This window comes from Dromaius novaehollandiae, chromosome 22 (assembly GCF_036370855.1).
Source record: "Dromaius novaehollandiae isolate bDroNov1 chromosome 22, bDroNov1.hap1, whole genome shotgun sequence".
Lineage (NCBI taxonomy): Eukaryota > Metazoa > Chordata > Aves > Casuariiformes > Dromaiidae > Dromaius > Dromaius novaehollandiae.
In genome coordinates, this window is record NC_088119.1 from 10424491 (window position 1) to 10435549 (window position 11059).

The following is an 11059-nucleotide window of genomic DNA, read 5'->3' on the forward strand; positions in this document are numbered from 1 at the left end:
CATTTGCACCAGCTCCTGGTGCGACTGGAAGAGCAGCTGCTGCCTTTGCTGCTAGCGCCAGCCGCCCTCGCCCCCACGCGCGCTTCCTCCCCGGGGCCGGGCTGCTTCCCACGGCCGGTCGGTGGAGCGGACCGAGCCCCTCGCCCGTGTCGCTCCTCGCAGCCGGGGGCGCGGAGCAAGCTCGCTCGCTGGCGGAGGAAGGAACAACTGCTGCGTGGGTGGCATGGGAGCCTGCCACCTGCGCGCTTCTGCGCACGGCTCCCTCCAGGCCCGTGCCGTGCGCGCTGGCCCGTGGCCCGGCTTCCCACGGCAAGCGGGGCCGGTGCTCGGCAGCTCCCCCCTGCCTGCAGCCCCCTTGGAGCACCGCTTTGCATGGGAGCACCAGCCTCCCCCTGCCCGCGCGCTGCCCCCTGCGCCGACGCAGCCCCTGGCTTGGGGGGCTCGCGCGTCCCCCCAGATCCCCGTTCCCGGGCTGGAGCCTGCAAACGGGTTAACGCGCTGGTTCAGGGAGGGTTTCTTCCCTCCTTGTAATTTTTCCTTCCCACACAAGGTCTGTTTTGAGCAGCGCCTGGAGGATTCACACCCCCAGCTCGGCTGCCGGGGCGGAGAACGAACGCGGCTGCAAATGGAGACGCCGGCTCGGGAGGGAAGAGCCTGCTCCAGATCCCGGCGCTTTAGGAGAAATAACAGCAAATTAATTAAGCTAATAGCTCGCTCTGCGCCAGCGGGGCCCCTGCCCGTGCCCGGAGCCGGGGCTTCGGCGCCAGCCGCCAGCCTGGCCCGGATCTGGGGCGCGTTTCCCAGCGGGAGCGCAGCCTCGGCGCGGCGTGATGCTGCCCTGGCCCAGCTCTCGCGCCCGCTCCCTGCCTCAGTTTCCCCGGCGGCGGGGAGAGGCCCCTCTCCGTGCAGCCGCAGCCGGGGCATCGGTGCCCATCGGCCGTGCCCAGGCGGAGGGGACGGAGGAGCAGCCGCCGGGGAGCGGGGATGGCGCTCAGCCGCGGCGGGAGCCTTTCGGGGGCTTCGGGGGCCGGAGGGGGCCGGGCCTGGCCGCGGGGGCTCAGCCGGGCGCCCGAGCCCCGGGGAGGGCGCCGAGCCCCGGGGAGGGCGTCGTGCCGCCGGCTGCCTTCCCGGCCGCCCCGGGATGGGGTTGCCAAGCAACTGCCGTAGCGGCAGCGCGGGAACAAAGCCGGGACCGGGGACCCCCGGCCGCCCCGCATCGCCCCCTCCCCGCCGGCAGCCCCGGGGCCGTGCACGCCCGGGCCGGGGGTCGGGAGGGAGAGGAGACCCGGGAGCGGAGGCAGAGCGCGGTGCGGGGCCCGGCGGCTCTTCCTGCCGCGGCACCGCCGGCCCTGCCCGGCCTCGCCGCCTGCCCCGGCTTGTCCGCCCGCCCGCAGCGCCGCTCCCGCCGGCCCCGCGAGGGCAGGAGCCGCCCGGCCCGCCCCGGCCTGCCCCGGCGCCCGGCCCCACGCGCCGCTCGGGGTTCCCACGCTTCCACCCGGCCCCACGCGCGACTCGGGGTTCCCGCGGCTCGACCCCGAGCAGGGCCGCGGCGCCTCGTCCCGGGGTGCCCGGAGGGGGTGCGGGGTGCAGCGGGGTGGGGGGGGCGATGCTGGGTGTGAGGAAGCATCGTGTCGTGGGGGGGTGTGGGGGGGTGTCTGTCTTGCTGTGTCAGGGTGTGCCACGGTGTCACTGCGTGTGACTTGCTGTGGGTGTGTGCAGGGTGTGTGGCTGTACCTCCAGGTGTGCCTGTGTCGCTGTGGGTGTGCACAGGGCTGTGTGCGCCTGTATTACTGTGAGTGCGCAGGGCTGTGTGGCTGCACCCCAGGTGTGACTGTATCGCTCTGGGTGTGCACAGGGCTGTGCGGCTGTAGTGCTGCGGGGGCATGAGGGTGTTTGGCTGCAGCCCCAGGTGTGACTGCATCTCTGTATCTGCACGGGGATGTGTGACTGCATCGCTGTACAGGCACCAGGCCGTGCGGCTGTGTCCCCAGGTGTGACCGTGTCACCGTGCAGGTGCACGGGGCTGTGCAGCTGCATCCCCAGGTGTGACCGTGTCACTGTGTGGGTGCATGGGGCTGTGTGGCTGTGTCCCCAGGTGTGGCTGTGTCACTGTGGGGGGGAATGGGGCCATGCAGCTGCATCCCCAGGTGTGACCGTGTCACCGTGCAGGTGCACAGGGCCGTGTGGCTGTGTCCCCAGGTGTGACCGTGTCACCGTGCAGGTGCACGGGGCCATACAGTTGTGTCCCCAGGTGTGACCGTGTCACCGTGCAGGTGCCCGGGCCTGTACGGCTGTGTCCCCAGGTGTGACCGTGTCACCGTGCAGGTGCCCGGGCCGTGCAGCTGCAGCCCGGTGCATGCCCCACTCAGGCTCCCCAGCCCGCAGCCCCCCCCGCGCGGTGCCGGTGCCGGTGCCGGTCCCGCGGGGCGGCGGGGCGGGGCGGGGCGGGCAGGTGCGGCGGCGGCGGCGGCGGCGCGGGGCGGCCCCGGGCGGGGGCGGCGCTGGCGGCTCGGCGGGCCGCGGCGGGGCGCAGCGCGCAGCAGGCGCGGGGCAGGCGGAGCGGGGCGCAGCCGGAGCCGCCCCGCCGCCGCCGCCGCCGCCGCCGCCGCCCCGGGCCGCCCATGGCCCCCTGAGCCGCCGCGGCGCCGGCCCCGCGCGGCCATGAAGCCGCTGGAGAAGTTGCTGAAGAAGCCGGGCTCGCACCTGGCCGCCCGCGCCGCCGCCCCGGGGCCGCCGGGGCCGGGGCCGGGGCCGGGGCCGGGGCCGGGGCCGGGGCCGGGGCCGCGGCGGCAGAGCCTGTCGCGGCCGCCCGCCTCCCCCGAGGAGCCGCCGGGGCCGCGGTCGGGCGAGGGGCGCTGGCTGGAGCTGCGGCCGCCCGAGGCGCCGCCGCGCTCGCCGCCGCCGCCGCTCTCCTCCGAGGAGCTGTCGCTGTCGCTGTCGCCGTCGCCGTCGCCGTCCCCGGGCGGCGGCGGCGAGCGGGAGCCGCCGAGCCCCGAGCCGCCGCCCGCTGCCTGCTGCTGGCCGCCGGCCCCCCCCGCGCCCCCCGAGCGGCTGCTGGCCGCGCTGCTGGAGCGACTGGCGGCGGGCGGCGCGCACGGCCGCGGCTGCGGAGCAGGTACCGGCGCCGCGGCGGGGGGGTCTTGGGGCAGCCCGGGGGGCTGGGGGGGGGCTGGGGAGGCACTGCTGGGGCTGGGGGGGGGCGTTAGGAGGCTTTACTGGGCGCTGGGGGATGCTGGGGGGCATTGATGGGTCCCGGGGGGGGGGTTTGGGGGGGCATTGCTGGATGCTGGGGGGATGCTGGGGGCATTCCTGAGTGCTGGAGGGCATTGATGGGTCCTGGGGGGGGTCTTGGGTGGCATTGATGGGTGCTGGGAGGATGCCAGGGGGCATTGATGGGTGCTGGGGGGGTATTGGGGGGGCATTGATGGGTGCTGGGGAGGGCATTGCAGGGTGCTGGGGGGATGCTGGGGGGCACTGCTGGGTGCTGGGGGGCATTGATGGGTCCTGGGGGGGTCTTGGGGGGCACTGTGGGGTGCTAGGGGGATGTTGGGGGGGCATCGCTAGGTGCTGGGGAGATGCTGGGGGACATTACTGGGTGCTGGGGGGCATTGCTGGGTCCTGGGGGGGATCTTGGGGGGCATTGCTGGGTGCTGGGGGGCATTGCTGGGTCCTGGGGGGGATCTTGGGGGGCATTGATGGGTCCTGGGGGGATGCCGGGGGCATTGCTGGGTCATGGGGGGCATTGCTGGGTCATGGGGGAGATCTTGGGGGGCACTGATGGGTCCTGGGGGGATGCCGGGGGGGCATCGCTAGGTGCTCAGGGGGTGCTAGGAGCCGTTGCTGGGTGTTGGGGAGGTGTCGTGGGGTGCTGATGGGCGTCGGGGGGCATCGCTGGGTGCTGGGGGGTGTTACTGGGTGCTGGGGGGGGGCACTGCCGGGTGCTGGGGGTGCTGCTGAGCGCTGGGGCATCCGGTGAGCGCCGTGAGGTGCCGCGGTGGGAGATGCTGGAGGGCCTGGGCGCAGCGCTGGGGGGGCCGGGGGGGGCACAGCTGCGTGCAAGGCTGAGCAATACCGGGACGCTGCGGGGGGCAGCGCCGGGGGGTCCAGGGGGCCTGGCAGCACTGCTGGGTGCTGCGGGGGGATGCGGGGGGGGGCAGGGGGATGCACGGGTGCCTGCTGGGGCAGTGGGGCCGGACTGGGGGCTGTGCAGGGCCAGGCAGGACGGAGGGGTCCCGTCGCGGCGGGCAGGGTCCCACGGAGCCGCCCCCAGGCAGGGACCCGGGGGGGGGGCGGCCGGGGGCTACGGCTGTGCCAGGCCCGGCGGAGGCCAAGGGCGGCCGAGCACTGCCTCCTGCATCTGGGTTAATCTTTAACATTTCCCCGGTGCTAAAATTAGCCTCGGTGCTGGAGCCGCAGTGGAGGGGAGGGGGGCGGCGGGGGGGGCGCCGAAACGAGGGAGCCCGAAACGAGGGAGCCCGAGACGAGGGAGCCCGGCAGCGCCCGGCCCTGCATGTGCCAGCGCTGCTGGGCCGCGGTGGGACCCGGCGGGGGGAGACGCCGGTGCGGGAGGGACCCCGGTGCGGGGGAGACCCCGGCATGGGGGAGACCCTGGCACCCGCCCGCGGGCCGGGGCTGCCACCACGGCGGCTCTCGGGGCGAGGGCGCAGCGCGGGGCGGCTGCGTAAGGACGGGGAAACTGAGGCAGGGGCGGAGGAGCCCTGCGCTGGGGGTTGGCCGAGCCCGGGGACCCCCTGCCCTTCTCCCCCCCCCGGCCTGCCCCACGCGGGGCTCGTTCCCGGGCACCCAGGGGCCCAGGAGTCCGGGCTGGGGGGGTGCTGGATCCGGGCTGGGGGCGGCCCGGGGGGTGCGAGGGGAGCGGGGCATCGCCGTGCGGCCCCGCGGTGCCATCCGCGGCCGGGGGGGACACGGGGACGGGACACGCGGGCTGGGGGGAGCCCGGCACCCGGCCCGGACGCCTGGGCCCCGCTCGCCGCGCGGGTTTCGGGGCCGGGCGAGGCAGCAGCGCCTCGTGCAAAGGTCGCGGCTGGGCGCGGGCGGCGCTGGGCACCGCCGGCCGGTCCCGGCCCCGGCCCCGGCGTGGGGTGGCAGCGGGCCGCGGCGCCCCCCCCGCAGCCGGGACCCCCCTGCCCTGCCCGTGCCCGGGGGCACCGGGGCGGCACCGGGGCGGCACCGGGGCGGGCGGCAGCGCGTCCCGGCGCGTCCCGGCCCGGCGGCGCCGTGAGTCAGCGGCGGGCGCGGAGCTCGGCGCGGCCCCCGGGGCTGCTCCGCCGGGGGGGTCCGGGGGTGCATGGGGGGGGGCCCGGCCTGACCCCCACGCCGCCTCCCCCAGACTCGCTGCTCGACGACGTGGTGCTCACGCACTCGCTCTTCCTCCCCACCGAGCGCTTCCTGCAGCAGCTGCACCAGCAATATCCTTGGCACCGGGGGGGGGGCGGGGGGGGCGGGCAGAGGTGCCCGGGGGTGCCGCGGAGGTGGGGACGGCGAGGGCGCCGGGGGAGGATGGGACGTGCACCAGGGTGGGCATGAGGAGGGGATGATGGTGGGCATGAGGGTGCCATGAGGGTGGGCACGAGGTGTGCTTGAGGATGGGCACAAGGAGGGCACGAGGGTGCACGAGGGTGTCACGAGGGTGGGCACAAGGAGGGGACAAGGGTGGGCACGAGGGTGCACGAGGGTGGGCATGAGGTGTGCACGAGCGTGCCACGAGGGAGGGCACAAGGTGGGCATCAGGGTGTGCATGAAGGTTGGCGTGGGGGTGCCATGAGGGAGGGCACGAGGAGGGGACGAGGGTGGGCACGAGGCACGCACGAGCGTGCCACGAGGGAGGGCACAAGGAGGGGACCAGGGTGTGCACGAGGATGCCATGAGGGTGGGCATGAGGAGGGGACAGGGCTGGGCACGAGGGTGCCGTGAGGGTGAGCACAAGGTGGGCACCATGGTGTGCATGAGGGTGACACGAGGGAGGGCACAAGGGTGCCACAGGGGTGGGCACAAGGAGGGCACCAGGGTGGGCACGAGGAGGACACGGGGGTGGGTGCAAGGTGCACACGAGAGTGCCGTTGCGGAGGGTGCTAGGTTGTGCACGAGGGCACCACGGGCCTGGGCACGAGGAGGGCACCAGGGTGGGTGTCGGGGTGCAAGGGGGGGTGGGTGCCCCCGCTGCCCACGGTCCCTCCTTGACGGTGCCACCTTCGTGCTGGCGGCGGGCGGCCTGGCACCGGGCCGGGAGGAGGGCGCGGGGCTGCGGCGCAAGCGGGCCGTGCTCGCCGTCCTGCTCCATTTCCTGGAGACCTACAAGGGGCTGCTGCAGGAGGAGGAGAGCGCTGGCGCGGTCATCAAGGTGGGCGCGCGGCCGCGGCCCCCCGCCCCGCCGCCCCCCCGCGCCCCTGAGCCCCGCTCGCTGCCCCCCAGGAGCTCTACCTGCTCATCATGAAGGACGCGTCCCTCCGCCGCGACCGGGAGGACCAGATCCTGCAGCTGCACCAGCTGGTGGAGACCGTGGAGCTGAAGTGAGGGGGGTGCGGGGGGGGCACAGGGGGTCCCCGTGGGGTGCAGGGGGTCCCAGTGGTGTGCAGGGGTGCAGGGGGTCACCATGGGGTACAGAGGGTCCCCGTGGGGTGCACGGGGCGCAGGGGGTCCCCGTGGGGTGCAGGGGGTCCCCAGGGGTTGCAGGGGATCCCTGTGGGGTGCAGGGAGTCCCCATGGGGTGCAGTGGGTGCAAGGGGTCCCCGTGGGGTGCAGGGGGTGCAGGGGGTCCTCGTGGGGTGCGCGGGGTCCCCATGGGGTGCAGTGGGTGCAGGGAGTCCCCATGGGGTGCAGTGGGTGCAAGGGGTCCCCGTGGGGTGCAGGGGGTGCAGGGGGTCCTCGTGGGGTGCGCGGGGTCCCCAGGGGTGCAGGGGGTGCAGGGGGTACCCATGGGTGCAGGGGGTCCCTGTGGGATGCATGGGGTCCCCATGGGGTGCAGGGGGTCCCCATGGGGTGCAGGGGTGCCCATGGGGTGCATGGGGTCCCTGTGGGGCACACAGGGTCCCCATGGGGTGCAGGGGGTACCCGTGGGGTGCAGGGGGTCCCCATGGGGCGCAGGGCACGGGGGCACCCCAGGGGGTCATCAGCAACCCCTCGGTACCTGGTGAGACCCAGGTGGGCGCGGAGGGGCCGGTGGGGGCTGCGGAGGGGGGCTGGGGCCGGGCCCCCTGTGCCCGCGCGCCCCAGGGGGGCTCTGACCCGGCGCCGGTGCCGCAGGGTGGCCGACGAGACGCCCCCCCCGAACAAGCAGGTGAAGCCGCTGTTCCGGCACTTCCGCCGCATCGACGCGTGCCTGCAGACGCGGGTGGCTTTCCGGGGCTCCGACGAGAGTGAGCGCGCGGGGGGCGCGGGGGGGCCGCTCGGCGGGGGCGGCCCGGCCCCCGGCCGCCCCCCCCCGACGCCCGGCCTCCCCCCGCAGTCTTCTGCCGCGTCTACATGCCCGACCACTCGTACGTGACCATCCGCAGCCGCCTCTCGGCCTCGGTGCAGGACATCCTGGCCTCGGTGACGGAGAAGCTGCAGTACTCGGAGGAGCGGGGCGCCCGCGAGGACGCCCTGCTCCTCGTCGCCGTGGCCTCGTCCGGAGGTGGGGGCGGCGGGGGGGGGCGCGGGCCGGGCGGGGGGCTCCCGGCGCTGACGCCGCCCCGCTCTGCCCGCAGAGAAGGCCGTGCTGCAGCCCAGCGAGGAGTGCGTCTTCACCGCGCTGGGCATCAACAGCCACCTCTTCGCCTGCACCCGGGACACCTTCGAGTCGCTGGTGAGCGCCGGCCGCGGCGGGGGGCTGCGGCGGGCGGGGGGGGGATCACGGCGCTGGGGACCCTGCTGCAGCACCGGGCCCCCCCGCTGCAGGTGCCGCTGCCCGAGGAGGTCCAGGTGGTGCCGGGGGACACGGAGATGCACCGCGCCGAGCCCGAGGAGGTGGCCAACCACCTCACCGCCTTCCACTGGGAGCTCTTCCGCTGCATCCACGAGGTGGGTGGGGGCCGCCGGACCCCCGCGGCCGGTCCCCGGCGCCGCGCGCGCCTGACGGCCTCTCCCGCGCAGCTGGAGTTCGTGGACTACGTCTTCCACGGGGAGCGGGGCCGCCGGGAGACGGCCAACCTGGAGCTGATGCTGCAGCGCTGCAGCGAGGTGCAGCACTGGGTGGGCACCGAGCTGCTGCTCTGCGAGTCGCTGGGCAAGCGGGCCCACCTGCTCAAGAAGCTCATCAAGATCGCGGCCATGTGAGCGCGGGGACGGGGGACGCCGCGGGGACGGGGGACGCCGCGGGGACGGGCCCCGCCGGCCCCGGCCCTCACCCCGCCTCCCCGCCGCAGATGCAAGCAGAACCAGGACATGCTCTCCTTCTACGCCGTCGTCATCGGCCTCAACAACGCCGCCGTCAGCCGCCTGCGCCTCACCTGGGAGGTGAGGGACCCCCGGGCCCCGCTGCCGGGATGCTCCCGGCCCTGCTGGGATGCTCCTGGTCCCACCGCTGGGATGCTCCCAGTCTCCCTCTTGGGATGCTCCCGGCCCTGTTGGGATGCTCCCAGCCCCACTGCTGGGATGCTCCTGGCCCTGCTGGGATGCTCCTGGCCCCACCACTGGGATGCTCCCAGTCTCCCTGTTCGGATGCTCCCAGCCCCACTGCTGGGATGCTCCTGGCCCTGCTGGGATGCTTCTGGTCCCACTGCCCAGATGCTCCTGGTCCTGCTGGGATGCTCCTGGTCCCGCCACCCAGATGCTCCCAGCCCCGCTGCCGGGATGCTCCTGGTCCTGCCGGGATGCTCCTGGTCCCACCACCCAGATGCTCCTGGCCCTGCTGCTGGGTTGCTCCTGGCCCCGCTGCTGGGACGCTCACAGCTCCACTGGGCTTTTGCATTTCAGAAGCTCCCGGGGAAGTTCAAGAACCTGTTTCGGAAGTTCGAGAACCTGACGGTGAGGGGGCCGGGGGGCCGGGGCGGGTGCCGGTGCCTGTGGGGAGCCATTGGGGCTGTCCCGCGGCCCTGAGCCCCCCCGCTCTCCCCAGGACCCCTGCAGGAACCACAAGACCTACCGGGAGGTGCTGGCCAAGATGAAGCCCCCCCTCATCCCCTTCGTGCCGCTCATCCTCAAGGGTGAGGGCAGGGCTGGGGGCGCGGGGGGGGGGGGCGCCAAGGGCTGCCCGCGGGGCCCCCTCACCCCTCCGCTCGCCCCCAGATCTCACCTTCCTGCACGAGGGCAGCAAGACCCTCCTGGACGGGCTGGTCAACATGGAGAAGCTGGTGAGCCCCCAGTGCCCGGCGGCAGAGGAGCCCCCAGCCTGGCCGTGCGCGGGGGTCCGGCGGCGCCGGCAGGATGTGGCCAGGGACCCCCAGCACAAGCCCAGGGACCCTGGTGTCCCTGGAGGGGGAGATCTGGGGCAGGGACCGGGGGCAGCAGTTGGGGGGGGGTTGTGGGGTGCACGATCCCTGGGGTGCAGAGCGGGGTCCTGGGGGTGGCCGTGGGGCAGGTGTCCCCAGGGCAGGGTCCCCAGGGTACATCTCCCTTGGGTGCAGAGCAGGGTCCCTGGGGTGGCTGTGGGGTGGATGTCCCCAGAGCAGGGTCCCTGGGGTGGCCATGAGATCGATGTCCCCAGAGCAGGGTCTCCGGGGGGAGATGTGGGGGTCCCTTGCATGGAGAGGTCCCCATGGTATGTGGCAAGGTCCCCAAGGGGGGATAGGCCCTGGGGTCCCCATGGGCAGGTGTCTCCCGAGCCAGGTCCTTGGGTCCCCGTGGGTGGGGGTCTCTGGAGCTGGATCCCCGTGTCCCCATGGGTGGGGGTCCCCATGGGTGGCGGTTCCCGGAGCCAGGTCCCCATGGGCGAGGGTCTCCGGAGCCAGGTCCTGTGTCCCTGTGGGTGGGGGTCCCCATGGACAGGGGTCCCCGGAGCTGGGTCCGCGCGTCCCCGTGGGTGGGGATCCCCGTGGGCAGGGGTCCCCGGAGCCGGGTCCCCAGAGCCGGGTCCCCATGGGCAGGGGTCCCCGCGGGCGGGGGTCTCCATGGGTGGGGGTCCCCGGGGTGACGCCCCGCGGCGCTCCCTGCCCAGCACTGCATCGCCGAGAAAGTGAGGACGATCCGCAAGTACCGGAGCCGCCCGCTGTGTGAGTCGGGGCCGGGGGGTGCCGGCGGGGGGGGGGACAACCAGCACCGTTGGGGGGGGGACGACCAGCACCGCCGGGCTGTGTGGGTGGGGGTGCACATCCCCACATCCCCCCCGGGCCGCTCTCCCACGTCCCCCCGGGGGGTAACGCGGTGCGGGCGGGCGCTGCCGGTGCCCCCCCACCTCCCCCCCCCCGGCGCTGAGGCCGTGCCCCCCCCGCGCCCCCAGGCCTGGAGCTGGAGGCCTCCCCGAGCCAGCTGCAGACCAAGGCCTACGTGCGCCAGCTGCGGGTCATCGACAACCAGAACCTGCTCTTCGAGCTCTCCTACAAGCTGGAGCCCAGCGGCCAGTGAGCGCGGGGGGGGGCCCGGCCCGGCCCCCCAGCACTGACGCACTTTGCCCAGGGGCCGCGGGGAGCCCGGGGGGGGGGGGGGGAACGCACCCCGCCGTGGGGCGGCTCTGCCCCCCTCCCCGTATTTTTCTACGTGTCCCTCGGCCCCGCTGCCTGCCGCGGCCCCCCCAGAATGTATATATTTTGTACCAAATGGCGGTCTTTAATTGTAAATTTATTTTTTAAGAAAAAGGAGAAAAAAAAGCACAAAAAAACCCAGCCCACCCCACCCCGCAGGCCCCCCCCCGGCACGGGGGGAGCCGCCGGGGGCTGTGCCCAGAGGAGCGCGAATAAAAGCCGAGCTGTCCCGGTGCCGTGTCCTGCGTGTGCGGGGGGATCGGGGGGGGGCATGGGGGGGGCGGACAAGGGAGGCCATGTGGGGTGCTGCTGTATGGTGATGCCATCTCAGGGCATGATGTCACGGATGAGGTCATGGAAGAGCCGGAGGCCCGCAGCATGGGGGGGGGGGGGGTGCTGCGGGTCACGGGAGCTGTCCGCCGCCCCGGGGGGGAACCCCGTTA

At 74.4% G+C, this 11059-nt stretch overlaps 1 protein-coding gene across 2 annotated transcripts; it reads left to right on the forward strand.

Annotated features, from left to right (window-relative positions):
* The first annotated feature begins 2592 nt into the window (after positions 1-2592).
* RAPGEFL1 (Rap guanine nucleotide exchange factor like 1) lies at positions 2593-10692 on the forward strand. Of its 2 annotated transcripts, XM_064524722.1 has the most exons (16): positions 2593-3115; positions 5351-5429; positions 6211-6361; positions 6433-6530; positions 7264-7376; positions 7466-7563; positions 7603-7633; positions 7707-7804; positions 7897-8019; positions 8092-8270; positions 8364-8454; positions 8914-8964; positions 9056-9143; positions 9226-9290; positions 10094-10148; positions 10376-10692. In XM_064524722.1, exons 1-16 carry the CDS (start codon positions 2662-2664, stop codon positions 10498-10500), a joined length of 1899 nt encoding a protein of 632 aa, XP_064380792.1. In that variant the 5' UTR covers positions 2593-2661; the 3' UTR covers positions 10501-10692. The 2 variants fall into 2 exon arrangements, with proteins under 2 accessions (XP_064380792.1, XP_064380791.1); XM_064524721.1 differs by having other exon boundaries at positions 2594-3115; positions 7466-7633.
* The last annotated feature ends 367 nt before the right edge of the window (positions 10693-11059 follow it).

Coding starts and splice junctions, on each gene's coding strand:
- RAPGEFL1 (XM_064524721.1), top strand. CDS start 2,662: ATGAAGCCGCTGGAGAAGTTGCTGAAGAAGCCGGGCTCGCACCTGGCC. Junction 5,430..6,210: donor CTGCAGCAGCTGCACCAGCA/ATATCCTTGGCA, acceptor TGACGGTGCCAC/CTTCGTGCTGGCGGCGGGCG. Junction 6,362..6,432: donor GCGCTGGCGCGGTCATCAAG/GTGGGCGCGCGG, acceptor GCTGCCCCCCAG/GAGCTCTACCTGCTCATCAT.